Genomic DNA, 25,215 nt, shown 5'->3' on the forward strand with positions numbered 1-25,215 from the left:
CGTCAGTATGGCATTAAATGTATTTATCCTAGTTAGTCATTTACAGATGTTTTATTATGAAATGAACAAACAACCCAAAGCATTACTGGCTCTCTTGTCTCTATGGATATGAGATACATTTATGGAATATTCCAGCAAAAACAATAACATCGCCATGGAGAAAAGTAGGGGGTTGACCCAGAAAAGTTCCATAGTGCACTTTTGATATTTTAAAATAAAAAAAGCTGTGTTTGTTTAAGTCTCACAGCAAATATAAGAACTGTTGAAAAGGAATATTTTTATTAACTAATGTTTAATCTCTTATTTTCAAGACGCCATATTGCAAACTAACTGTGTTTTCACTGCATCGGTATACGCCCACTGTGATGTACACGCCCACTGTGATGTGCACGCCCACTGTGATGTGCACGCCCACTGTGATGTGCACGCCCACTGTGATGTGCACACTTCCTTCTCCAGTTTTATTTTCTTAATTGGTGATACTAGTAGGATTCGGCAGCATTGCATCGTCATTTTGGTACAAAGGGAAAAAATGTGTAAATCATGACAAAATGATCCACAGGGTCAGAGATGAGAACCATAGAGACACAAGCACAATAGGGCTGATTTAAAATGTTTTAGTGAAATGAAGGTCTTCTGGACAAGCTGCAAAATGACATGACTATCTTTACAGGTGGAGGGTTCAACAACTGCTTCTCCATGAGGTTGTTATTGCTTTGCCCAGAATGTTCCACACTATGGCATTAAACTTATGTACAGTATAGTAACAGGTCAGATTGGTGAAAAGACAAGCCGCTTACTGTAAGAATGCATAATGCCATATGGAGATGACACAAAAGAGGCACTTACGGAAACTATAAGCTGAAACTGCTGTATGGAGAGAGAGAGAGAGAGAGAGAGAGGGAGAGAGAGAGAGAGGAGAGAGCTGAGAAAAGAGACAGAAGGTGCAAAAAAGGAGAGATAGAAAGAGCAAGCGTGAGAAAGAAAAGCAGAAAAGGAAAGAAGTAGAGAAGGCCAGAGTTAGAGAGAGCAAAAGCAGGGACAGAGAGAGTGCATGTGTGAGAGAGGTGTTTCAGTGTTATGTAACAGAAACAGTTGTCTGCAGCTGAGAACACTCCCTTTAAGAGAAACAAGGCTGCGGTTTAAAACAGAAATGACAGAGGCCTCCCCTTTACGTGAATCTGACCAAGTGTCCGACTGATGGGAAATAAATGCAGTATGAAGCGGAGGCTGTAATGTGTTAGAAGGCAAGTGGTTTTAGATGTCATCCATGTGTGTTTGAGTAATCTAGCGATCTCTCCCAGGCCCTATTCGAACCCTTCTTAAGGTTATATTCTGTACGAGGCTCCACCTACAAGCCTACATCATCCATGTTCCACCCACAAGCCTACGTCACCCATGCTCCCAAATTCTCCATAAATATACAAAAACATGATGCAAACCTGTGAATACCAACTTGATAAACCTAATGTGATGTGCAATAGTTTCATTAGTGGGACGCACACTGGTTGTGTTATGATAGTGCTCTGAAGGGGGAGTGACTTAGCACAGAGAGTAAAGGGCGGGGGACTCAGAGCATCAAAAACTAACCTTAACTAACCAACTAAACTAATGACACATTTTAATCTTTTTTTTTTTTACTGAACATTGCATTTTTAATACGATTTTAGTGATATAAATGTCCGTGCGATATGAACATGAAATATCAAACTGTACATTTCATCTCAGAATAATTGAAAAAACTTAATACTCCGTTATCGATTAAAAAAATACAAACTGAAAGTGTTATTATCTAGAATGTTCCTCAGTATGGCATTAAACACATTTATCCCATTTAGTCACAGACCGGTGTTTTTATTATGAAAAACAAAAGTACACAAGCAAAAGTATTAACTGACCCGGTGGTGTCACTAACTCGTCTCTAAGCAATGACATCTCCATGGAGACAAGCAGGCAGTGAACCCAGAAAAGTTACATTCTACTGTAAAGGGAAAAAATGAGTGTGTGGCTGATATGCCTTACTTATCGATAAAAAAAATAAAAAGTGAAAAAAGCCAAATCCTTGTGAACTACAGTGACATGATTCCCTGACTGTTCAAATGTGATCGCTGGAGTGGAAAAGTGAACACAGCGTTTCTCCAAATCTCAAACCAAAATAAGATGTTATAACACATATCTGCAGCGTCATTACTAACATCATTATTAACAGGCATGGAAAATACAAGTTTGACGATTTCTATGTCGTCTTGATCAGCAGAACTTTGGTCAGTTACAAGCACTAAAAGTCACCAGCATGTTCTCGCATCTTGCCAACTGCGTGTCACACATAGACTGTATAAAGAAGTGGACTGAGTGAGTGTGACGTCACCCACAGCGTTCGGCTCCAGTTTTAGCGGCCAATTTAGAGCAGAGTTCCATACTTGGAAATCCAACCGTGAGTATCATAGCTACCAAAGAGCCAACATGGTGAGAGGCCACACCATTGGTTTAGCACGGAGTGGGCGCTTAGCAACAGGTTTGATTGACAGCGTTGCTAACATTAGCAGGACCAACTTCGGGGAATGATGGCGTCTGATTTGTCTATTATTAATGTTGATATGTTAAGTTACAGACACAGTAGTGAAATAAAAAAAAACAGCAGCAGTTACAGAGAGAGAGAGAGAGAGGGGACACAGTTTTTACATAAAAAGTGAATTTGAGCTAGAGTCTATGGAGCAGTAAGTGTTCCCATGATTACTTCCTATTTGGAACGCGGCGGCTAGGTTAGCTATGTCCATTTATATAAACAGACTATGGCATCACAATTAACAAAACAAGCTAGAAATACATTATTTTCAAATTACATGAATTAAATGTTTGTTTGTTTTTGCAGCCATACGTTTTGAGTAAAATTAAAGGTCTCTTATATAACATTTCAGGTAAGATGTCCCCATCTGCTTGTTGCCTTTTGGAGCGTTTTTTTTTCTTGCATGTTCCATAATATGACATTAAACTTTGATTTATCTTATCATATCTTTCTGCTGTTGTGAATTAGCCTTGGCTATAAAAAGCTGTGATACAAACATCAGATTACTCAAGTGTTCATCTGTGTTTGTTGTACCTGTCCCTATTCAAATAAACAATGTCTTGAAACACACAAATTATTACTGCGAGGAGCTTGCTTCTCCACAGATGTGACCTGCAACTTGGCCTGGTTGTTATGTCAACTGTCTGTCTCCATGAATATAGACAGATTTAATGCCATACTGTGGAACAATCAAGGCTAAGGAATAACATCTCCATGGAGACAAGAATGTGGGAAAACCTTCATCTGAAAAGTTACATAATGAATCTTTAAAACAAAGCCAAAGCCATAGAATCAACTCAATCTGCAAATAGAAAAGTCTCTAAGTGTTAATGGGATTGTTTCATGTCTATAACCTGCTCATCCTGTAGTTTAGACCAGGGCTTCTTAACCATTTTCACTTTGGACTTTATAGAAAAAAAAAATCGGACCCCAATCACTCAGGTTGGTGCTCGAGGCCCTACTTTCGGCCCTGACTCTTTGGTTAAGAATCACTCATTTAGACCTCTACAAACACATGTGTGCGGTAACGACATTATTCTTAATGAGTTTAGGTAAGTGAAAACAAAAAATTGCACATGCCTTCATTTACTGGTCAAACTGGGTCAAAATAAAAATTTAACAAAGACAAAACAAGACCAACCCAAGTCTAATGTAGAACTTAATAAGAATCAATACAATATTGCTGTAAAATTGCAAACGTAGTGTTGTTGAGATATGTATTTTCGTACAATATCAATTATTGAGACAGCCAATATGTTGATATCCATATTTTCACATTATACTGTGCAGTATGTACACTGTATACAAATGAAGATAGCGAACCGCTGTGTTCCAAATAGGAAGTGAACATTGGCGCACTTTGGGCTCCATTGTATTAACCCACTCTACATGGTCCTGGAGTTTTTTATTTCACCATTATGTCTGTCTGGTGTCATTGTTATGATTCATATGATGACATCATCCCATAAAAACAGCAGTCAGGGGGAAACACGGCAGACAATACACACACGGAGATTTTTTCTTTTGTTGTGAATGTAAAGAATAAAGAGACTAGAATAGAATTCAACCAATCAGAAGTCTGAAAATAAACCACATTTGAACTAGGACAAAAATGATCTAAGCAAGTCTATACATGCTAGTAAGTTGGTTGTAATTAGCAAACCACAAAGGATAAAACGTTTAGTAGTTAAAGTACAAGTTAATCAAAACAGCTAAAATTGTGAATGTTGTTTTGAAGATACACACGATTTGAATATGGAGTGAGAATGTCATTTATAAAAAGAAATACAGGGGGAAAAAAATGCATTTTTGGGTCATTTTAAAGTCATTTCACAGTTTTCAGACACTTAAACCTTAAATGGCCTATGTTTAAAGATGTTTTAGCACATTTCAGTTGAATTGACACAACACATTATTACCAGAATAAAAATACTGAAATATTAATTTGCTATGTTTAAGTGAAATGATTTTCTCTCACTTATGATTTTACAATGTTTTACAAAGGCGCTATGGTGTGGTACCGAGTCCCAATGGCTGTGATTGACAGCAGAATTAACCAATCAGAGAAATGCACGGTTCATTGCATGGGCCTCATCAAGAATGATGACACTGTCAATCAATCAATTAATTCAATTTTATTTTTCACAATGGTCAAAGTTTAGTAAGGCACATACATACACACACGTAGCATCATACGCACACGTATCAACATACTCATCTACAATTCTGCGTTTACATGCTACATATGGAAGTGTATATCGCTCACCTATTCCCAGTTGACCCTGTGAAAAACATGGAACCCCAAGAAGCTGTAAAGCTTATGTAATGGGTCCATCACCCTGTGCGAAACACCCATGATGGCTTGGCAAGTATTCCTTTTCTTTTTACTTTGCCCTACACATATATAATATATATATAAATATATATATATATATATATATATATATATATATATATATAATATGTATGTGTTGGTATGTGTGTATATATATATATATATATGTATACATATATACATGCAACTGCACACACATATATAAATATATGTATAATACACACACACATCCACACACCCGTTATGAGCAGAGAGAAGATCCAATGCAGAACTTGAGCCGCACTAAGTAAGTCAGGCTCTATAGCTTCCCAGTAGTTTGCATTTCAGATTTCTTTTAAATATATGTAATGAGGGAGACTGTTTAATGTCAATGCTTAATTCATTCCATATTTGTGGACCTCTATAGCAGACACTAAAGCTGGTACATTTGAATTTCCTAAATTTTCCTTTTAATATACATTTATTCCTTGTGTTGTGCTGATGAGAGGATGATTGTAGTGGGATAAGGTCACACAATCGACTGTTTAGTTTGTGAACCACACTGTACATTGTACAAGCATTGTGATATATGTTACTTTCACATAGCTTTAGAAGACCATATCTGTGGAAGAGTGGATTTGTTGGGGAGTTTGACAAGGACCAGGTGATCGCCCTTATGGCTTTTTTTTGTAATATCTGGAGTTTAGCAGTGTAAGTGGGATAGGTGTTGCACCATATCACATTGCAATAATTCAGGTGCGTCTCAAACAAGGATCTATACAGTGTCAGCAGAGCTTCTGATGGAAGTACATGTCGTATTTTAAACAGTAGGCCAACAATTTTGGATAATTTTTTAACCAGCTCATCAATGTGTTTTTTGAAATTTAAAGATTTATCAATATACATTCCTAAGAATTTAGTGGAATCAAGTTGTTGGATAACTTGGCCGTCTATTTTTATGCATATGTCCTCATCACAGGATTTATGTCTGTTTGGCAGGAAGACAATAAAGAAGGTTTTGTTAATATTTAAAGACAGTTTGTTGCATTTGAACCAGGTATTTACCTTTACGAGATGTTCATTTAGAAGTTTCCCTAACTGATCCAGGTTTTTATGTGATATAAACAGATTCGTGTCATCAGCAAATAGTACTTTGTGAATGTTGTTGGAACAAAAGACAAAATCATTTATATAAATAATAAATAAGAGTAGCCCCATAATGGATCCTTGTGGGACTCCAGTCTCAATGATTTTTGTGTCTGAATTTTGTTCCTCAACATGCACATATCTCTTCCACAGATATAACTTCTAAACCATTGGAGTGCTACTCCTCTGACACCATAGTGCATCAATTTACCAAGAAGAGTTTCATGATCTATGGCAGGGGTGGCGAACAAGTTAGGTACAAAGAGCCAAAATCTTCAACCGTAAGAGTCAGAGCCACATGACACACTGACCTGCCAAGACACCCCACAACCCCCACCCCCACACACCCCCACACACCCACACCCCCCCACACACACACCCACACACAACTTCCCATAAAACACTCCTCTCCTTACAAAACAACAGCAAGCATTGTACTTCTGTTCATTTCAAGATAAGTGTCCACCCTCAACACACACATCAAAGGCAGCTTAGTCAGAGTTCACACAGCACCTACCCCAGAGGTCAGATACCCCCCCACATACACACACACAGGCATCTCTTCCTCTCTCTCTATCAAACAAACACACACATTTTCTCTTTATCTTTATCTCTGTCTCTCTCTGACACGCACAACTACTGAACACACTTCAGAAACACATGTAGGGCCTGTATAATGTATACTGATGGAATATTTTTAGTTTATTTTTTAAGTCTATTTTTTATTATTCTAAGCTATTTATCTATTATTTTTGTTTCATTGCATGTACCATTTTCCTTCTGTTCTTTAACTGTGCGGTGCAATACTGGAATTTCCCCACTGTGGGACTAATAAAGGCTTATCTTATCTTATTAAAATATTAACACAAGCATAAGTCAGGTGTTATTTCCAAACCACATCACAGATTTTCTTACCTTGTTGGAGTGATGGGATGATAATCTCAGTGGGAATTTTTTTTTATTATCTGGAGCCAAGGTTTCAATTACATCCACAAAACACTGTTTTAAAAACTCTCCTTCGTTGTACGTTTTTTTTAGCACGGGCGATCTTCCACGCCACTTTATAGGATGCAAGTGTCACAGTTTCTCCATGCTTGTTCCATTGCTGAAACATTTGAGACTGTCTTTTTACCTGGCTTTTCAAGGTGCTCAGTTTGTGCTTGTAGTTCAGAACCTTTGGGGAATTCCTTGTCCATATGAGCCTGGAGAGGCTAAAATGACGCTGAAGATTTGAAGCCTTGACATGTGATATTGTAGTATTGCAGATTAAACAGAGTGATGTGCCATTCCGTTCAATAAAAGAGTAAGCATCTTCCCATTCTTCCAGAAATGTCCTGTGTTCATCCTCATATTTTCGTTTAGTTTTGCATTTTGCCATTTTGACTCGAGGGTAACAGTCTGCACGCGCATGAAATGTGTACTTATTTTCGCGGCATTAGACGTGACCCGCAGATGACCCGCGGTCACGTGTCAGACGCAGCGTAAAAAAAGCTGATAAATCAGTTTTTATATATTGTTTGTTTGTTTTAATAAGCCGTGGTGGATTTGAATGTGTTTTAAGAGAGAAAAACATAAGTGAAACATGATATACGATGATGCACGATGCAAAGAGCCATAGTATATAGAAAATATGATGAGGCAAAGAGCCGCATTCCTATTGGCAGAGAGCAGCATTCAGCTCGAGAGCCGCGTGTTCACCACCCCTGATCTATGGTATCAAATGCCTTCAAAAGATCTAGAAACACCCCAATACCATACTCTCCTTTTTCAAAAGCATCGTTAATTCTCTCAACAAGATCTAAAATAGCCATACATGTGGTGCTGTTTTTCCTAAAGCCATATTGTGAGTGTACTAATATTTTATACTTATCCAAATATTCTACAAGTCTGGAGTATACTACTCGTTCTATTACTTTAGGGAGAGTTGGCAGGATGGATATAGGTCTGTAATTTTGAGTGTCATTTTTATCCCCAGACTTGTATATGGGTATTATTTTTGCCATCTTGGTTAATTTTGGCTAATGCCTTGTGCTAATGAAAGATTGATAGTGTAGGAAAGAGGCTCAGCAATTTCATTTACTATGGCTTTAATGATTATGCTACAGATGTTATCAGCACCAGTAGTATGAGAAGACTTTAGCTTGTTTATGATGTGGATCACTTCTACTTTACAGGTAGGTTTGAAAAAGAGTGAGTTTGAATAGGAGCCCTGAAGATAATGCTCATAGTGGGGACAGAGGCAAAGTAATTATTAAAGATATTAGATAAGTTAGTGTTTCCATTTAGTTCATTTTGCACCACCGTGTCTGGAAGGACTGAAGGTTTTTGTGTGGGGCTGAGAATCTCATTTAACACCTTCCAAGATTCCTTTTGATTCCCACGAGCATTATTGAATTTGACAGTAAAATACATTTGTTTGCTTGTTCTTATTATTTTTGTCAATTTATTTTTGTATTTAGTACATAACATTTTGTTTTGGGTGTTAGGATTTTTAACATACTGCTTATATAATTTCATTTTCTTTTTTATAGACTTTTGAATTCCTTTTGTTATCCATGGTTTAGCATGTGTACTATGCTGTTTAATTATCTTTTCCGGAATAGTTTTAGTAACAGAATCTGTTATTTCAGAAATTAATGAATTATATGCACAGTTGGGGTCTGAGGTATTGAATACTGAGTCGCACCTTTTAGTTTGAAGATACAGAATCAGATTTGCAAGAGTTTTGTTGTTTATAAACTTCACTTTTCTCTTTGCGCATAGGTCAGGTATTTTGTTCTTCAAATTCAAATAATGTATAATGGGATAATGATCTGTGATATCGGAATATACTATTCCTGATTTACATTCAATATCTTCTATGTTAGTTATTATGTTGTCCAAGGTTGACTTACTTCTCTCTGTAACTCGAGTATGTTTACTGATAGTTGGGAAAAATGATGAGGAGAAGAGAGTATTGAGAAAGTCTGTTCCAATGTTATCTTCTTTAGATATGTCTATGTTAAAGTCTCTCATGATAAGACAGTTTGTATTAGTTTGGTTTATGTGAAGTAAAACATTCTCAAGTTGGTCTCTAAAAGTATCGCGGTCTGAATCAGGTGGACGATATATTACTCTTATGATAATAGTTTTTTAATTTTTGTTTTTTAATTCTACGAATAATGAATCAGAGTAACCATCATCTAACTTAATATCTGTTCATTCCTTTACTGAGAATTGGGAGCTTATATATAGACATACTCCTCCAATTTTACCAATTCTATTTTTGTGATATAGTGAATATCCATCCAGATTAAAATAGTCGAGATATGTATGTTCATTTATCCAAGTTTCACTACAAACTATTATGTCAATGTCATGGCCTATAGTGGCAAGTAGTGAAACCAGGTCGTCGTGATGTTTTTTGATACTTCTGATGTTTAGATGCATCAATGAAAAGGTAAAGTCACTCTTAACATTTATTAAGTCTTCTGCGTTATAATATTCACAGTTTATGCTCCCTAAAGTACCAGAATGGTGCTGGTCAAATTTTTCATATTCTCTACTACAATTTATGTTTATCAAACCCATATGTTACCATTAATTTAATATCAGACATTATTCTTGTAATCGGTAGATATATGTTGGCCCTTACCAGTATTACCAGCTTTCCCTTCAACCATACCTATGTGCAATACTCAAGTCACTTTACGGAGATGTTACATTAGAGTCTATTTTTAGTTGTTTTTAAGTCTATTTTTTTTAATTATTTTAAGCTATTTATCTATTATCTTGTTTTATTGCATGTACCATTTTCCTTCTGTTCTTTAACTGTGCGGTGCAATACTGGAATTTCCCCACTGTAGGACTAATAAAGGCTTATCTTATCTTATTATGTGAAAATAAACATGGCAGCTTAAAATACTTCCTCAGAATCAATAAGTAAAGATTTAAACTGACATATCTGAAGTAAAAGAAGTTATTGATTTCAGTCATAACACAGACTGTTTATATAAATGGACAGAGCTAATGTGCTAGCCACAACATTCCAAACAGGAAGTGATCATGGGCGTGCTTCCGGCTCCATCGACTCTGGCTCCAATTCACTTTACATTGAAAAACTGTGTCCCCTCTCTCTGTAACTGCTGCTGTCAGACTCATCATTTTGGTCTTAAATGTTCGTATTAACCTGCTCTACATGATCCTGGTGTTTTAATTTCACTATTGTGTCTATAAATCAAGATATGAACATTAATAACACACAAATCAGATGGTGTCTTTCCCCGAGGTCTCTGTCAATAGTGTTAGCAACAGGCTTGATTGACAGTATTGCCAAGCACCCACTCCCTGCTAAACTAACTATGCGGGCGGGAAGGGGCGTTTCCTTCAACAGCCTCGCTCCAGATTGGCTCTTTGGTTGTGCGATGAGCTTCATCTGGAGCCGAACGCTGTGGTGATGTCACACTCACTTAGTCCACTTTATACAATAGATGCACATGATACAAATTATTGGCTGTGATTGGACTGTCCAAACATGTGTGGTTTTGAAATAAAAAGCTGTTAAACATGATGGAGACAAGACCAAAATGACAAGCAGAAGTCATGACCTTTTTGGGGAAACCCTGTGATCAATGGGGATTCCCTTAATTATATTTTTAACACCAGAACACCACAAAAACACGAGGCTGGAAAATGTGGTAGATTCAAGTTCCTGAATTTTTGTTTTCTGTAAATTTAAACCACAAACTCAGGCTGCAAGATTAATTGCAATTTACATCTGAATGGAAGCAATCCCTTTTGTGTCTCCAATTCATACCCCTGCACATTAAAGGGTGGAGAAAGGCTATAGACTGCATATATAAATGGACAGAGCTAACACGCTAATCGTTCGAAATAGGAAGTGATCATGGGCGCACTTCCGGCTCCATTGACTCTGGCTCCAATTCACTTTACACTGAAAAACTGTTCCCTCTCTCTGTAACTGCTGCTGTCAGACTTGTCATTTTGGTCTTAAAATGTTTGTATTTATCTGCTCTACATGATTCTGGGGTTTTTATTTCATTACTTCAGCAAAAGGTTTGATTGACAGCGTTACTAAGTGCCCGCCCAGCTGAAACAGATTTGCGGGAGGGAATTAGCGTTACCTTCAACAGCCTCACTACAGATTGGCTCTTTGTTTGCTATGATACTCGCAGTTCCAAATGTGGAACTCAGCTTCAATGAAAGGCAGTTTCCACAAGATGCAATGCGACAGGAGATTGTGTCAATAAAAATGAGAGAAGATGAGATCTACATAATTTCTAATATGTAAATAGTGCAATTTAAGTTTTGTTGTCATTTTAGCAATACTTTTTGGACCTGTGAGTTCTCAAAAGATGGAACTCACCAGCACTCCAACAGAAAGGTTACAAATTGCACCTTTAGAACGTAAAATTTACCTAAATATTTACAATCCAAACCTGTTCATCCTTATCATAAGCAGCCCAATTCCTAATATAAAAGCTTTGAAAAGTATATAATTAATCTTCATTTGACTGATGCTCCTGAAATGAAAGTTAAAAGTTAAAAGTTGAATGATGAAAGTTATGACAAGTATTCTGATGCTGAGATCAGACAAACTGCAATATATAAACAATAATTCACTTGGGGAAATTTAAGACAAGACAGAAAAATTAACAGTAAAATGAATGCAAAAATCATTATTTTCAGAGCATTGATGTATATTTGATGTCTAAGATCCCTATGGAGATGCAGTAACATGACAAAAATACTTATAATAAAACAGTACTGGCTCTTATATGCGGTTTTCTATGTTTTATGATACAAAAAGCAAGCAACTGTAACTTAAAGGTGCACTGGAACTTTTATGATTGGGGGCCATCACTTGCTTGTCGCCTATAGGCTGTATATATAAATGGACATAGCTAACTCGCTAGCTGCCAAGTTCCAAACTGGAAGTGTTCATGAGTGCACATCCGGCTCAATCGACTCTGGCTCTAATTCATTTTACATTGAAAAACTGTGTCCCCTCTCTCTGTAACTGCTGCTGTCAGACTCGTCGTTTTGGTCTTAAATGTTCACATTAACCTGCTGTACACGATCCTGGGGTTTTTATTTCACTATTGTGCCTGTAAATCAAGATATGAACATTAATAACAGATAAATCAGGCGCCTTCTTTCCCCGAGGTCGCTCCCACTAGCGTTGGCAGCAGGTTTGATTGACAGCGTTGCTAAGCGCCCACTCCCTGCTAAACCAGCGGTGCGAGCGAGAAGGGGCGTTACCTTGAACAGTCTCACTCTGAATTGGCTATTGGTTGCCAAATTGGCCCCCAAATTGGCCCCTATAACCGCTAGTCTTGATGAGCTTCATTTGGAGCTGAACGCTGTAGGTGACGTCACACTTACTTAGTCCACTTCTTTACACAGTTTATGTTGTCGCCATGTTTCGCCCTTGAATCTTTTATGAGGGAATCATGCCCCTCCACAGATAAGACCTTTAATTTGGCCTGGGGGCATCATGTGCTCATCTCTGGAGATAGACAAGTTAATATTGTGGGTCATTCCAAGCAAAGCAATAACATCTCCTTGGAGACAAAAAAGTGGAAGACTCTGCCACTCTACCTTTAAAAAAGACACAAAGTGTTAAGTGTTCAATATTTGGTGTACTAGTCATAGACTGTATAAAGAAGTGGACTAAGTGAGTGTGACGTCACCACAGCATTCAGCTCCAAATAAAGCTCATTGAGGCTAGCAGTTATAGGGGCCAATGTGGAGTAGAGTTCCATATTTGGAATTCTGACCACAAATATCATAGCAACTTAAGAGCCAATCTGGAGCAAGTTTGTTGAAGGTAACGCCTGTTCCCACTCGCACTGCTGGAATAGCATGGAGCAGGCACTTAGCAACACTGTCAATCAAACCTGTTGCCAACGCTAGCAGGAGTGACCTTTGAGCAAGAAGGCGCCTAATTTGTCTGTTATTACTGTTCACATCGTGATTTACAGACACAATAGTAAAATAAAAAACGTAGAGCGGGTTAATATGAACATTTTAAGACTGAAATGATGAGTCTGACAGCAGTAGTTACAGAGAGGGGTTGACAATTAATTGGAGCCAGAGTCGATGGAGCCAGAAGTGCGCCCATGATCACTTCCTGTTTGGAACGCGGCGACTAGCAGGTTAGCTACGCCCATTTATGTATACAGTCTATGGTATCAGTAGAACACAAAAAAATGATATCTGCCCCTACTAAAATAAACAGTTGTAGTAAAGATCCAAACATATCCAGACATCAAGACTATCATTCAAAGGTTTTTTCAGAAAGTGGATAATGGAAAAATTATACTTATAGTTAAACAATTTCCACACATTTCAACACACGTCTCTATTACAACAATAAGGTCAAATGTACAACTTGAAAAGTGGAGAGAGATGAATTTATCTGAAAAATGTTGAAAAAAGCTGAGTCTGCAGTTCTGTTCTGTGGTTTGCTCAGAGCAGTGGGAAAAGGCCACTCTCTCACTCGTTAATATTAGGTTCACTTGTCAAAATCTGTCACTACTTCTGCACGTCTGGGCAAGTCGGCGGTAATGGTTCTTCTGGTAAAATGTGGAGACGAGTTTCTTGGAAGGTTTTTGACAGAATTAACAGCTTCTAAAAGTGATGAGTCAATGTGTTATCAAGAAAGGGAGGGCTGCTACTTGGTTAAAATGATCCAGCATTATGATTGGATAATATTAAATAGGAGTGAATTAGCAAAGCATGGGCATGTATAGAGGAGGGAGCGTGAATATATGGTACAGAGGAGGAGGGAGGGTCGATATATGGTACAGAAGAAGGAGAGTGAATATAGGGTACACAGGAAGAGGGTCAGTGAATTAATGGTCAAGAGGAGGGAGAGAATATATGGTAGAGAGGAAGAGGGAAAGTGAATGTATGGTACAGAGGAGGAACAGGAAATATTTGGGTAGAAGGTTGCTGAGGCCTAGATGAAGACCAAAGATTTACAAATGTAGTGAAAGAAGACATGAAGTTAGGCTCTGTGAGAAAAGAGGATGCAGAGGAGAGGGTCAGAGGATGCAGAGGAGAGGGTCAGAGGATGCAGAGGAAAGGGTCAGATGGAGCAGAAGATCCAGAGGAGAGGGTCAGAGGATGCAGAGGAGAGGGTCAGATGGAGCAGAAGATCCAGAGGAGAGGGTCAGAGGATGCAAAGGAGAGGGTCAGATGGGGGCTGGTGGACCAATCCACAAAGTCAGAATAATCGCAGAATAATCAGATCGTGCAGAAAAAACACTTAATAACGTGTAACACAATGAGTGACAGTTATAGATTTCTTATATTCGAGATGCATTTTCAATACGGGTTTTTTGCGCATATTATTGATTATTGATTATTGAGGTGTCCGGTTACATGAACAACGACCTAATTTGATTTTGCACATAGGAGACAAATGAAAATGACTCAAGTAGATGGAAAAAGTAAACCACAAAATGACCACTCCTTTAAAATGAAACTCAATTAGAAGAACGTACTTACTGCCATTTAAGACTCAACTCTAACATTACTACTATCGCCACTACTACTAATACTACTGCGACCAGTAGTAACTGGAGATGTCATTTACATAAGTCAAATAAATATTTATAATTTGGCTGTGAGTGTGTGGGACGTTGAACTAAAACTTGACTGAATGGAAAGCCCCAATAATGACTAACTTGATTATTTTAAGGTTGCATGCCTACAGCGTTGATGTATGAGTAATGTAACAGACGAGTATCCATGGATCTAGAGACTCTTAATGTGAGAAAATTATATGTCCCTGTAGCTAATATCATGTATTTTCTGGCAGAATGGTGGATCATTTAACTGGAGTGGAACGCTTGGCCCCTCGGTGCTGCAGACCCTCTGCTGGCTGCAGTGTGGGAATGCATGATGTGGATAAAAACACTTTGTACGATGTGTGAAAACCTTGCATTACCTTTCGTAAAGCTTGCACGAAGAGGCCTCTCCATTTGTGACTGTTCTCGTCACTGGAAAAGTCGTAGATCTGCTGGGGCTGCATGGCTGTAGCGGCTCCTGGCGTGGCCGTGCTCCGGGCTGATCTGTCAGCATCGGCCCCGGGTGGAGAGTCCTGTGGGTGGGTCAGTCCAGGACAAGCGCCGCGCAAAATCGACACACTTAGCAGCAAACAAAATGATCCCAGAAGCCCACGGGCGAGTTCGTGTCGAGTCAGTCCCCGCAAAGCCCAGCTACATAGGTAAATAAGCACATGTAGCGATAAAGTTACGGCGCTAGCTCCTGGGCTAATGCGGCTAGCCTGCTGTAAACAAGCTAATTGAATGCTAGGTGGAGCGCTAATAGCTAATAATAATGTTGCTACGTTTTATCCTAGATTCTTGCTAAACGCGTAGAACAGGCACATTCACGTCAAGAAAAAGTTGAGACATCTGAATTGAACTGTCTTTAACCACACCTAGAAGCTGTGTTTGGTTCTTTTGTGGCAAACACCTGTAAGATCAGCAGACTGTGAGGTTAGCTAACGAGCTAACTAACTAGCTAATGCTAACTCCAGGCTCGCTCTGGCCTTGGTGAGTTTTATGTTGTGGCACACGACCCGTTTAGATCCAAACAAGGCACACTTTCTCCGGCGCCGTTTGCTTCACATTTAGTCATTTTCCCAGAGCGGTCGGATGCGCAGGTAAATCCCGTAAATCCCCCCAAAGAGGCAGTTCCGGGGTCCGGGAGGAGAGCGGCCACAGCAGCCCGGCAGCAGCGCTGTTTTTGGGGTAAAGGAGATGTTCCACTCGGTGTCTCCCTCTGCGCTGTCTGTCAGGCGCAGGGGCGGACACAGCCAGGGCACGGCCGGGACAAAGGGCACCACCAGGACAAGAGGCGCCTTTCTTCTGTTTCCCTCCATGACTTGAAATGAACTTTTCATATGATATTTAAACTTGTAATTTAAGACTTTTTACCAATGATTTTTAATAGTTACGTAAAGGTGAAAGTTGATTTAAGTTCATTAGACTAAGAGAAGCTTTATTTGTCCCATAATGATAGAATCCCAGTGTAATAATAGCTGAACGAAAAAAAAAAAATCTATTTAAAAATACAAATAACACTAAGTATTTAACTTGAATATTAGAAGTTGCTCTAGCTAAGATACAAAAAGGTGTAAAAGATAATAAAATACAACATTGTGCATGTAAACTATAAGGCTGCAAAATATAAATTCATATAAATTCTCATAATCATTTAAAATATTTATACTTTGATTAACAGTTTTGGCCTATCAAGAGACATTTGGGGCCAGGGAAAGAAGGCGGACCTGAACCCCTTTATCCGGGAAAGGGAAATGATCATGTGATATGTAATATTAGCAGTATGTGGGGTTTTTTTTTGTTTGTTTTTTTTTTTTGGGGGGGGGGATTGAGAAAAAAGGTTAAACTTATATTTATCTGTGTATTCCCCTGTGGTCCTTTATTAATGTTAAATGGGCCAGTGGATCAAACGAAATGGATCATCCTCCAGCATCTGGACTCCCCGGGAACCTATGCCAGGATCCTGTTTGTGGACTTCAGCTCTGCGTTCAACACCATCCTCCCTGCTCTGCTCCAGGACAAGCTCGCTCAATGTGCCTGAGTCCACCTGCAGGTGGATCACTGACTTCCTGACGGACAGGAGGCAGCGCGTACGGGGGAGGAATGTCTTGGACACTCGGACTATCAGCACAGGAGCTCCACAGGGCTGTGTACTTTCTCCCTGTACACCAACTGCTGCACTTCCAGCCACGACTCCACCCTCATTGGACACCACCCTCATTGGACTCTCGGACAGCAATGAGTCTGCCTACAGGAGGGAGGTGGACCGGCTGGTTAACTGGTGCAGCAGCAACAACCTGGAGCTTAACGCCCAGAAGACAGTGGAGACGATTGTGGACTTCAGGAAAGTCACAGCCCCCCTGCCTCCCCTCACCCTGACGGACTCCCCCATCACCACTGTGGACTCTTTCCGCTTCCTGGGCACCTGCATCACCTAGGATCTCAAGTGGGAGCCAACCATCAGCTCCCTCATCAAGAAAGCCCAGCAGAGGATGTTCCACCTGTGGCAGCTGAGGAAACTCAAGCTGCCGGTCCAGATGATAGTGCAGTTTTACACGTCCATCATTGAGTCCATCCTCACCTCCTCCATCACTGTGTGGTTCGCTGGGGCCACTGCCAGGGACAGACAGAGACTGCAGCGCATTGTGCCTCTGCTGAGAAAGTGATTGGCTGCAGCCTTCCATCTATACAGGACCTGTCTCCAGGACTCAGGGGCGAGCAGGCCGTATAGCAGCTGACACACTCACCCTGGACATGGACTATTTGAGCCACTTCCCTCTGGCAGGAGGCTACGGTCCATTGGGACCAGAACCTCTCGTCATAAGAAGAGTTTCTTCCCCTCTGCAGTTTGTCTCGTGAACACTTTATAATATTTGCACAAAACTGGACACTTTATAACACCGGCCACTTTAATAAGTCATGTTTGCACTGTTGTTCTGATGCTGCTGTTGTATATATTTTCTACCTTTAAGTATTTTATTTGATTTTTAAGCATATCTTTTTTTAACTTCGTGCATGCCCTTATTTGTATTTGTATTTATTAAGTGTGTTTTATGTTTTATGTTGCACTTTATCACCAAAATAAGTTCCTAGTTTGTGAACTGTGTTCACAAACGATGGCAATAAAAGGATTTTGATTCTGATTCTGATGAATAATTATATTTTTGGTTTAAGATTTTGGATTGTGTGAATGCAACTTACACAAATATCCTGTTACCAGTCGTCAAAGAAATTCAGTAAACATGTAAACAATGCAATGTTAAGCCACAGAAATTGATTTTAAAAAAACACTCAAAAGTACCCATCTGTGTATCCAAGTTTATAAGCAGGCATTAGTATTTACACAAAAAAAACAAGAAAGAAAGAAAGAAATATGACTAGTGTTGGGAAGTAACTGAACACATGTATCAATACTGTGTGTTCTGAATACTGATTCTGAGTCACTGTATTCTTTGACTTTGTACTCTCATTGGCCCATGTATCAGAACAATCTATTAATGTAGATATTCAGTATTCTGTAATTTTTCTGTAACTAACATTTTTAAAGTATTTTTCCCATCACTGAATATGACAAAGCCAAATAAAACAGTGTCACCCCGTACACTTTTATTTGTTTACTGGAACGCTGCTTTAGGAGCAAATCAAACTCCCAGTTTCACTTCATTATATGGAGTGTTGTGACGCACCCTTGTGGCCAAACCGTGGACAACCATTTTAGTGCCATCACCTGAAGCCCTGTAAAAATCAATCCACATAACTGTTGATGTACAGCTAATAAAATAATATAAAAAAAATCTTTCTCATATAAAGGATCAACGCATCATTATAATTTAGACCGGATTACGCACTGTCCATACTTATGTTCTCCACTAGAGAGAGCCCTTGTAACAAAACTGTACAGAAGTCAATGCTTATCAATACAACTTATGCACACAAGTCTCACCAAGAAAGTTTTTTTAATAATCAAATGTACATATTTATAATGTACTATGTACTAATAATGTACTAATAATATGTTTAGCATGTGTGCTATGATTTTATTAACATATAGAGAAAATAGCCTCATTAAACTCGTTGAACTGATAGGCAGCAACAGCAGCTTGGTGTTTGTCCACAATCCAGAAGTTCAGTTTCACTTTTTATCAAAACATTCTGTTGTTGTGTTTTTCGGCAAGATACTTCACCGGCGGTTCCTCCTATGTGTAACGTGGTGTTATGTGTTAGTGTTTGGAAATGCAGTACTAGGCCTGTCATAATTACTGTATCGACTTTATAGATTAGTATATGAAACATGGAATAGTATTTGTTGTGGTCAGTATTTATTGTGTGTTTTGGCTGTAAAACGTTGAATAAATCACTTCTAACCTGTTACAGATGCAAAACAATATAGTATATTTAGAATAGTTATTGGGGAATAGTCCTACTTAAGGGCTGTTGTGTCAGTGGCATAAATGTTTTAATATTATCTTTTATTGTCTATATTTTCTTCAATATATTGCACATCAAATTTTGTCATTGTGACAGACCTATGCAGAATAATGCACAGTTGAATTTATTGTTTGTATTGTTACCGTCTGTTTTTTTTTTTTAAATGGACCATGAGTCCGAAATAAAGATGAATTGAATTGAAATAAAATGACTCGCATTTGTTTTTTATGCCTTGGAATATATTTTTATAAAATCACTATAATTGCCCATATTTGAGACATTGACATTCATTTTAAAACAAGGAGAAAACAGTGGGCACATCAATTTGCAATGAATCTACAATACATATAGTATAAAAAAAAATAGGCACTTTCAGTAGTCATGAAACACATTACAGAGGTAGTGGTCTTGTCAGATCATTTTGTGATTGTTCAAAAAGCATTTCACATTTGAAACTTTGGTCACTGCAAAAACATTGGACAAAGTTGTAAAGCCCAACTTGACCACAGCCCCACAGTCTCGACAGGTAAGCTTCTTCTCTGCCCTCGAATACTTGGAGTTACTTGATTTCTCAAATGGTCCAGGTGTTGGGCCAGCTTCTTCTGCAGTCTTCTCTTTGTCTTTATCACGTTGGCACAATACGTGTTGGCTCCTCTTTTCATTATGCTCTTTCATATGTTTCACCAGATTGCAGTAGTGAGAATAGGTTTCATCACAATATTTACATTTGTACTTGTCATTACTGATGTGTGCTTTGTCTGGGTGTTTTTTTAATTTATGCGTCTTCAGCTTCTGCAAAGAGCCAAATTTGTAGCCACATTCTCCACATGAGAACAGGTCTCTACCAGTATGAGATTTTTGGTGGTACTCTAGTTTCTTTTTCCTAACAAAACCCATTCCACAAACTGCACAACTAAACGGTTTCCCGATGTGAATGTACCTGTGCTCTATGAGATGGTGTTTTGTTTTGAATCCCTTACTGCAGTATTCACAGATGTATGGTTTTTCAAACTCTAAATTGATTTGCAGCACATGAGGGACAGGAGGAAGAAGAGGGAGGCGAGAAGAGGGGTTGGGAGGAGACTGTGGAGGAGGTGGAAAAGGAGGCTTGGGAGAAGGTTGAGGGGAGGACTGAGAGGTGGGGGTGGGTACAGTGATGGGAGAAGGTTGAGGAGAGGAATGAGAGGTCGGCTTGGGTAAAGTTATGGGCGAAGGTTGAGGAGAGAAATGAGAAGTGGTCTTGGGTATAGTTATGGGAGGAGGTTGAAGAGAAGAACGAGAGGAGGGAATGGTAACAGGTTGAGGAGAGGACTTGCTAGAAGCCTGTGGAGGAGGTAGAGAAGAGGGGTCGCTAGGACACTTGGGAGCAGACTGAGAATGGGACTGGAGATAGGGCAGCTTCATTGAATCAAACCGCTCTTTTTCGGGAAGCTCTTTGTCTGGATGCTGTGTGCGAATGTGTCCGTACAAATTTCCCAAAATTCCGAACCACCTGCCGCAGTAGTCGCATTTGTACGGCTGTTCTCCCGTGTGACTCCTTTCATGCAATATCAGAACAGTCTCACTGCAGAAATCCATCGCACAGTATTTACATTTGAATGGCTCCTTCCCAATATGTGTCAACTGGTGTATTTGTATTTCTGTCTTATTCCGAAAACTTTCTCCGCAATTTTCACAAGTGCGACGTTTGGGATTAGAGTTTGGGACTTGAGTCGTTTGATCAGGCGTTTCACTTGGTTCTGAAGGATCCTCAATGGGTATATCGCCATCCTGTTTGTGGGTTCTTTCGTGTTCTGTGAGAAATCGTTTATAGAGAAACTTCTGCTTGCAATATTTACACTGGTAGCGTTCCTTCTTATGGTTTATGGAGTGGTGCTCGATCAGCTGTCTCTTGGTAGAAAACTCCTCTTTGCACTCATAACATGAAAAACACTGGTACTGTGATTTTGAAGCACGTGACAAGTCCTTGTGGAACTTGCGTGTATGAGTGATCAGTTTAGCCAGTATATAAAACAGTTTTGGACAATGATCGCACTTGTACGGCTTCTCTCCTGTATGCATCCTTTCGTGTATTTTTAATTGGCTCTGGCTCGTGAACTCGTTTCCACAATACAGACATCGATGGATCTGTTTGCCTTCATGAAAACGCAGATGAGTCATGAGCCGGGTCTTATTTGAAAACCTCCTCCCACATTTGCAACAAGCGCAACTAAGATTATTATTAGCTGAGTCTTTTTTAGCTGAGTCTTTTCTCCGCGGTTCCAGTTTGTCTGCTCCTTCAGTCTCCTTTGCAGTGTTGTTGTTAGATGCTTCTTTTTGGCTTTGTTCTGGTTCATTCAAAATCCAATCAGCTGCCTTTTCATCTTGCTTACTTTTTGGCTTGTTGTTGGCGACTTCAGTTTTCTCAAGTCCATTTGACGTGTCCATTTGTTTACTTTTTCCACCTTTACATTTGTGTTTCATGTGTTGATGTTTTTGCAAATTTCCCTTGGAGTTAAAGCTGCTCCCGCACAGGTCACATCTGAAGGATTTCTCCCCCGGGTGGGTGCACAGGTGCTGCACCAGAGCCCACGCGCGGGTGAAAAATTTCCCACAGTCTTTGCAATGGAACGTTTCCCTCCTTTTACGCATGCGCTGCTGTGGCGTGTCCGGAGGTGCCCTCAGTGACTCCTCCATGTTTCCAAATCGTCGAGGTTTCTGCACAAAAGAAATGCACAAAGCTGATTAAAATGTACTTTTATAACCCCACTGATTAAACAATCCGATTGCTGCCCGAAACATGCGGGTTTAACTGAGCTACTTTAGCCAGACACATGGGTTAGGACCAAGAGTGGAGCGGGAGGAGAGCTGCTGCAGGACTGTCCCAAACATTCTTTTCATCTGGGTTATTTATTGTCCAATTTGAGTATTTACATTCAACATTTGGAACATAACACTATTTGTGTGCCAGGAAGTCGTTTAAAAGAGTATTCACGCGCGTAAAGCAGTGCGTAAAGCTTTAAGCTGCACCGTGCCTACTCAAATAATGAAGCAATTACACCACATTTACGACATATTCATCATCTACACTGTATATGCATTTGTTCATTTTATTATATTCTACTTACCAATGTACAAAGTGACTTGCAGCTGTTCAGATCTGTTCTGTTTTGTATTTGCTAGCTAAAACGAACTAGCTGCACGACTTTAGGTCATGGAGTAAATATCTCCCCTTCAGCTCAGAGCTCGCCCCAAAAACTCCCTTCAACACGATTTTCTTTACTATTCTTTGACTGAAAGCATTTAAGTTAGTTTCTGCCAAGTTTAGCAGAGAACTTACCCAAACAAAGGCGATGAGAGCAGGAGCAGCAGGACTGGCACATGGGCGAGGAGAGTGTCAGTGCGCGCTCAGACCTGCTCCACAAAAACAGCGCCCCCTTCTGCAGGTAGAGCGCCACAGTCTCCTGCTCTTCACACATCCATGTTTCATCCTCCCTCCCCCTTTATTGAAAGAGTGTGTTTGTTTGAATTATAATACTGTACATTTTGGAGTTTTACTGGAACACAAGTCAAAAGAGTGTTTGAGGTGTGTGGCCCTGACTCCTCAGCAGTATCACTCCTGTATCACTCTTTTTTGATTGAAATGTCGACTGATTTGTAAGTCTGTAGGATTAATTAGATTCCATAAAGAAAAAAACAATCTGTGTTATATGAGTATAGTGTTGAGTGACAAAGATGAAAGGAACCATCTCTAACTTTTTAAGGTCACAAAACACTAGAATGACAGAGTGACATAACAGAATGACGTACACATAGACTAAAGTGTAATTAAACTAATAACGCTCTTCAGTGTTTCCTTTAATTAATGCTTCTATAAAGTTGATAGGTTCACAACCTATATTAGAGTTCAAAAGAGAAGAGAAGACAAGAGAGATTATTTTGTCTCAATATTGAGGAGAAAGAGCGGAGAGGCAAAAAACCCCAGTTACAAACCACCACCCTCTCTGGGGCCCAGACCGTCTTTCACCTCTTTTATTAAAGTTAGGAAACCCTAGTTACATACACATCTAAAGGGCGGGGGCAAGCAGTGTAAAAACATATGACGAAATTCACAGAGAAATATATTCTGTTTTGCATTTCCAGAAGGTCACAAAACATCCTCCCATGATGTTTCGGTTTCACCGTGACCTTCTTCCCGTGGGATCCTGCACTTTCAAAAGACATTTTCTGCAAGACTCAAGAACAAACATTAGTGCAGATTACATAGTTTACATAATTGAATATAATGACTAAATAAAGTAGTGAACTGACTATAACTAATAGTAATGACTAAATAAAGAGTGAACATTACATTACAGTACCTTTAAAATGAACAGTGAGATAACATAATATAACTTGAATATATATTTTGAATCCATCAAAAGTATTTACATTTAGCAGAGTGCAATGCAAAATACAAAAATTACTGTACTTTTCATATGATGTGGGGGGTTATTTTTACCATGTTCGTGGAAACATTCAGATTAGTTTTCGAGTTCAAGCTTCGGCTTTGAGCAAAACAAAAATGAATACACAAAATTCAGAAGAAAATTCAAGACACTGATTTGTGTTGTTACTGCAACTGTTACATTTTAACCAGTATCACTACATTTAACAGTTAAGAAATGAACAATCCGTTGTTCTCCTGGGGGACTTCAACGTCCATGTGGGTAATGACAGTGACACCTGGAGGGGCGTGATTGGGAAGAACGGCCTCCCTGATCTGACCCCGAGCGGTGTTTTGTTATTGGACTTCTGTGCTAGTCACAGTTTGTCCATAACAAACACCATGTTCGAGCACAAGGGTGTCCATCGGTGCACGTGGCACCAGGACACTCTAGGTCGGAGGTCGATGATCGACTTTGTTGTTGTGTCATCTGATCTCCGGCCACGTGTCTTGGACACTCGGGTGAAGAGAGGGGCTGAGCTGTCAACTGATCACCACCTGGTGGTGAGTTGGATCCGCTGGCGGAGGAGGAAGCCGGACAGACCTGGCAGGCCCAAGCGTATTGTGAGGGTCTGTTGGGAACGTCTGGCGGAGCCCTCTGTCAGGGGGGTCTTCAACTCCCACCTCCGGGAGAACTTCTCCCTGATCCCGGGGGAGGCTGGAGACATGGACTCTGAGTGGGCCATGTTCTCCACCTCTATTGTCGATGCGGCCGCTCGTAGCTGTGGTCGTAAGGTCTGTGGTGCTTGTCGCGGTGGCAATCCCCGAACCCGGTGGTGGACACCGGAAGTAAGGGATGCCGTCAAGCTGAAGAAGGAGTCCTATCGAGCCTTGTTGGCTCGTGGGACTCCTGAGGCAGCTGATGAGTACCGACGGGACAAGTGTGCCGCGGCTCGCGCAGTCACAGAGGCAAAAACTCGGCGTTGGGAGGAGTTCGGGGAGGCCATGGAGGAGGACTATCGGACGGCCTCAAAGAGATTCTGGCAAACCGTCCGACGCCTCAGGAGGGGGAAGCAGTGCTTCACCAACACTGTTTACAGTGCGGGTGGAGAGCTGCTGACCTCGACTGGGGATGTTGTCGGGCGGTGGAAGGAATACTTTGAGGATCTCCTCAATCCCCCGTCATGTCTTCCGAGGAGGAAGCAGAGACTGGGGACCCGGAGGCGGACTCGTCCATCACCCTGGCTGAAGTCACTGAGGTGGTTGGCAAGCTCCTCGGTGGCAAGGCTCCGGGGGTGGACGAGATCCATCCCGAGTACCTCAAGTCTCTGGATGTTGTGGGACTGTCTTGGCTGACACGTCTCTGCAACATCGTGTGGCGGTCGGGGACAGTACCTGTGGAATGGCAGACCGGGGTGGTGGTCCCTCTGTATAAGAAGGGGGACCAGAGGGTGTGTTCCAATTACAGGGGAATCACACTCCTCAGCCTTCCCGGTAAGGTCTATTCCAGGGTACTGGAGAGGAGAATCCGACCGATAGTCGAACCTCGGATTCAGGAGGAGCAGTGTGGTTTTCGTCCTGGTCGCAGAACACTGGACCAGCTCTATACTCTCCATCAGGTCCTCGAGGGCTCATGGGAGTTTGCCCAACCAGTCCACATGTGTTTTGTGGATCTGGAGAAGGCATTCAGCCGTGTCCCTCGTGGTGTCCTTTGGGGGGGGTCGAGCCAGGACCTGCAGCAGGATCTGGGGCGGTTTGCAGCTGAGTATGAAGTGTCTGG

At 40.3% G+C, this 25,215-nt stretch overlaps 2 protein-coding genes across 5 annotated transcripts in view; both read right to left on the bottom strand.

Moving 5' to 3' along the window:
* The window catches only part of sos2 (son of sevenless homolog 2 (Drosophila)), a 59,439-nt gene extending 43,610 nt beyond the window's left edge, over positions 1 to 15,829 (bottom strand). For 3 of the 4 annotated variants that reach the window (XM_055231100.1, XM_055231099.1, XM_055231098.1), the window contains exon 1: positions 14,983 to 15,790. In XM_055231100.1, coding sequence (XP_055087075.1) covers positions 14,983 to 15,066 — 84 coding nt within the window. In that variant the 5' untranslated portion in view covers positions 15,067 to 15,790. Of the gene's footprint in view, positions 1 to 14,982 lie in introns of all 4 variants that reach the window. The other variant, XM_033988239.2, reaches the window with a different exon arrangement.
* Positions 15,830 to 19,233: 3,404 nt separating this feature from the next.
* Positions 19,234 to 22,453, bottom strand: LOC117390817 (zinc finger protein 572-like). The gene is made up of 2 exons (XM_033988623.2): positions 22,350 to 22,453; positions 19,234 to 21,727 (listed from the first exon to the last, which is right to left on the bottom strand). Exon 2 carries the CDS (start codon positions 21,704 to 21,706, stop codon positions 19,442 to 19,444), a length of 2,265 nt encoding a protein of 754 aa, XP_033844514.1. The 5' UTR covers positions 21,707 to 21,727; positions 22,350 to 22,453; the 3' UTR covers positions 19,234 to 19,441.
* Positions 22,454 to 25,215: the final 2,762 nt, after the last annotated feature.

This window comes from Periophthalmus magnuspinnatus, chromosome 22, assembly GCF_009829125.3.
Source record: "Periophthalmus magnuspinnatus isolate fPerMag1 chromosome 22, fPerMag1.2.pri, whole genome shotgun sequence".
Classification (NCBI taxonomy): Eukaryota; Metazoa; Chordata; class Actinopteri; order Gobiiformes; family Gobiidae; genus Periophthalmus; species Periophthalmus magnuspinnatus.

Bases quoted from the DNA above. Each gene is read 5' to 3' on its own strand.
- LOC117390817 (XM_033988623.2), bottom strand. From the start codon at position 21,706: ATGGAGGAGTCACTGAGGGCACCTCCGGACACGCCACAGCAGCGCATG.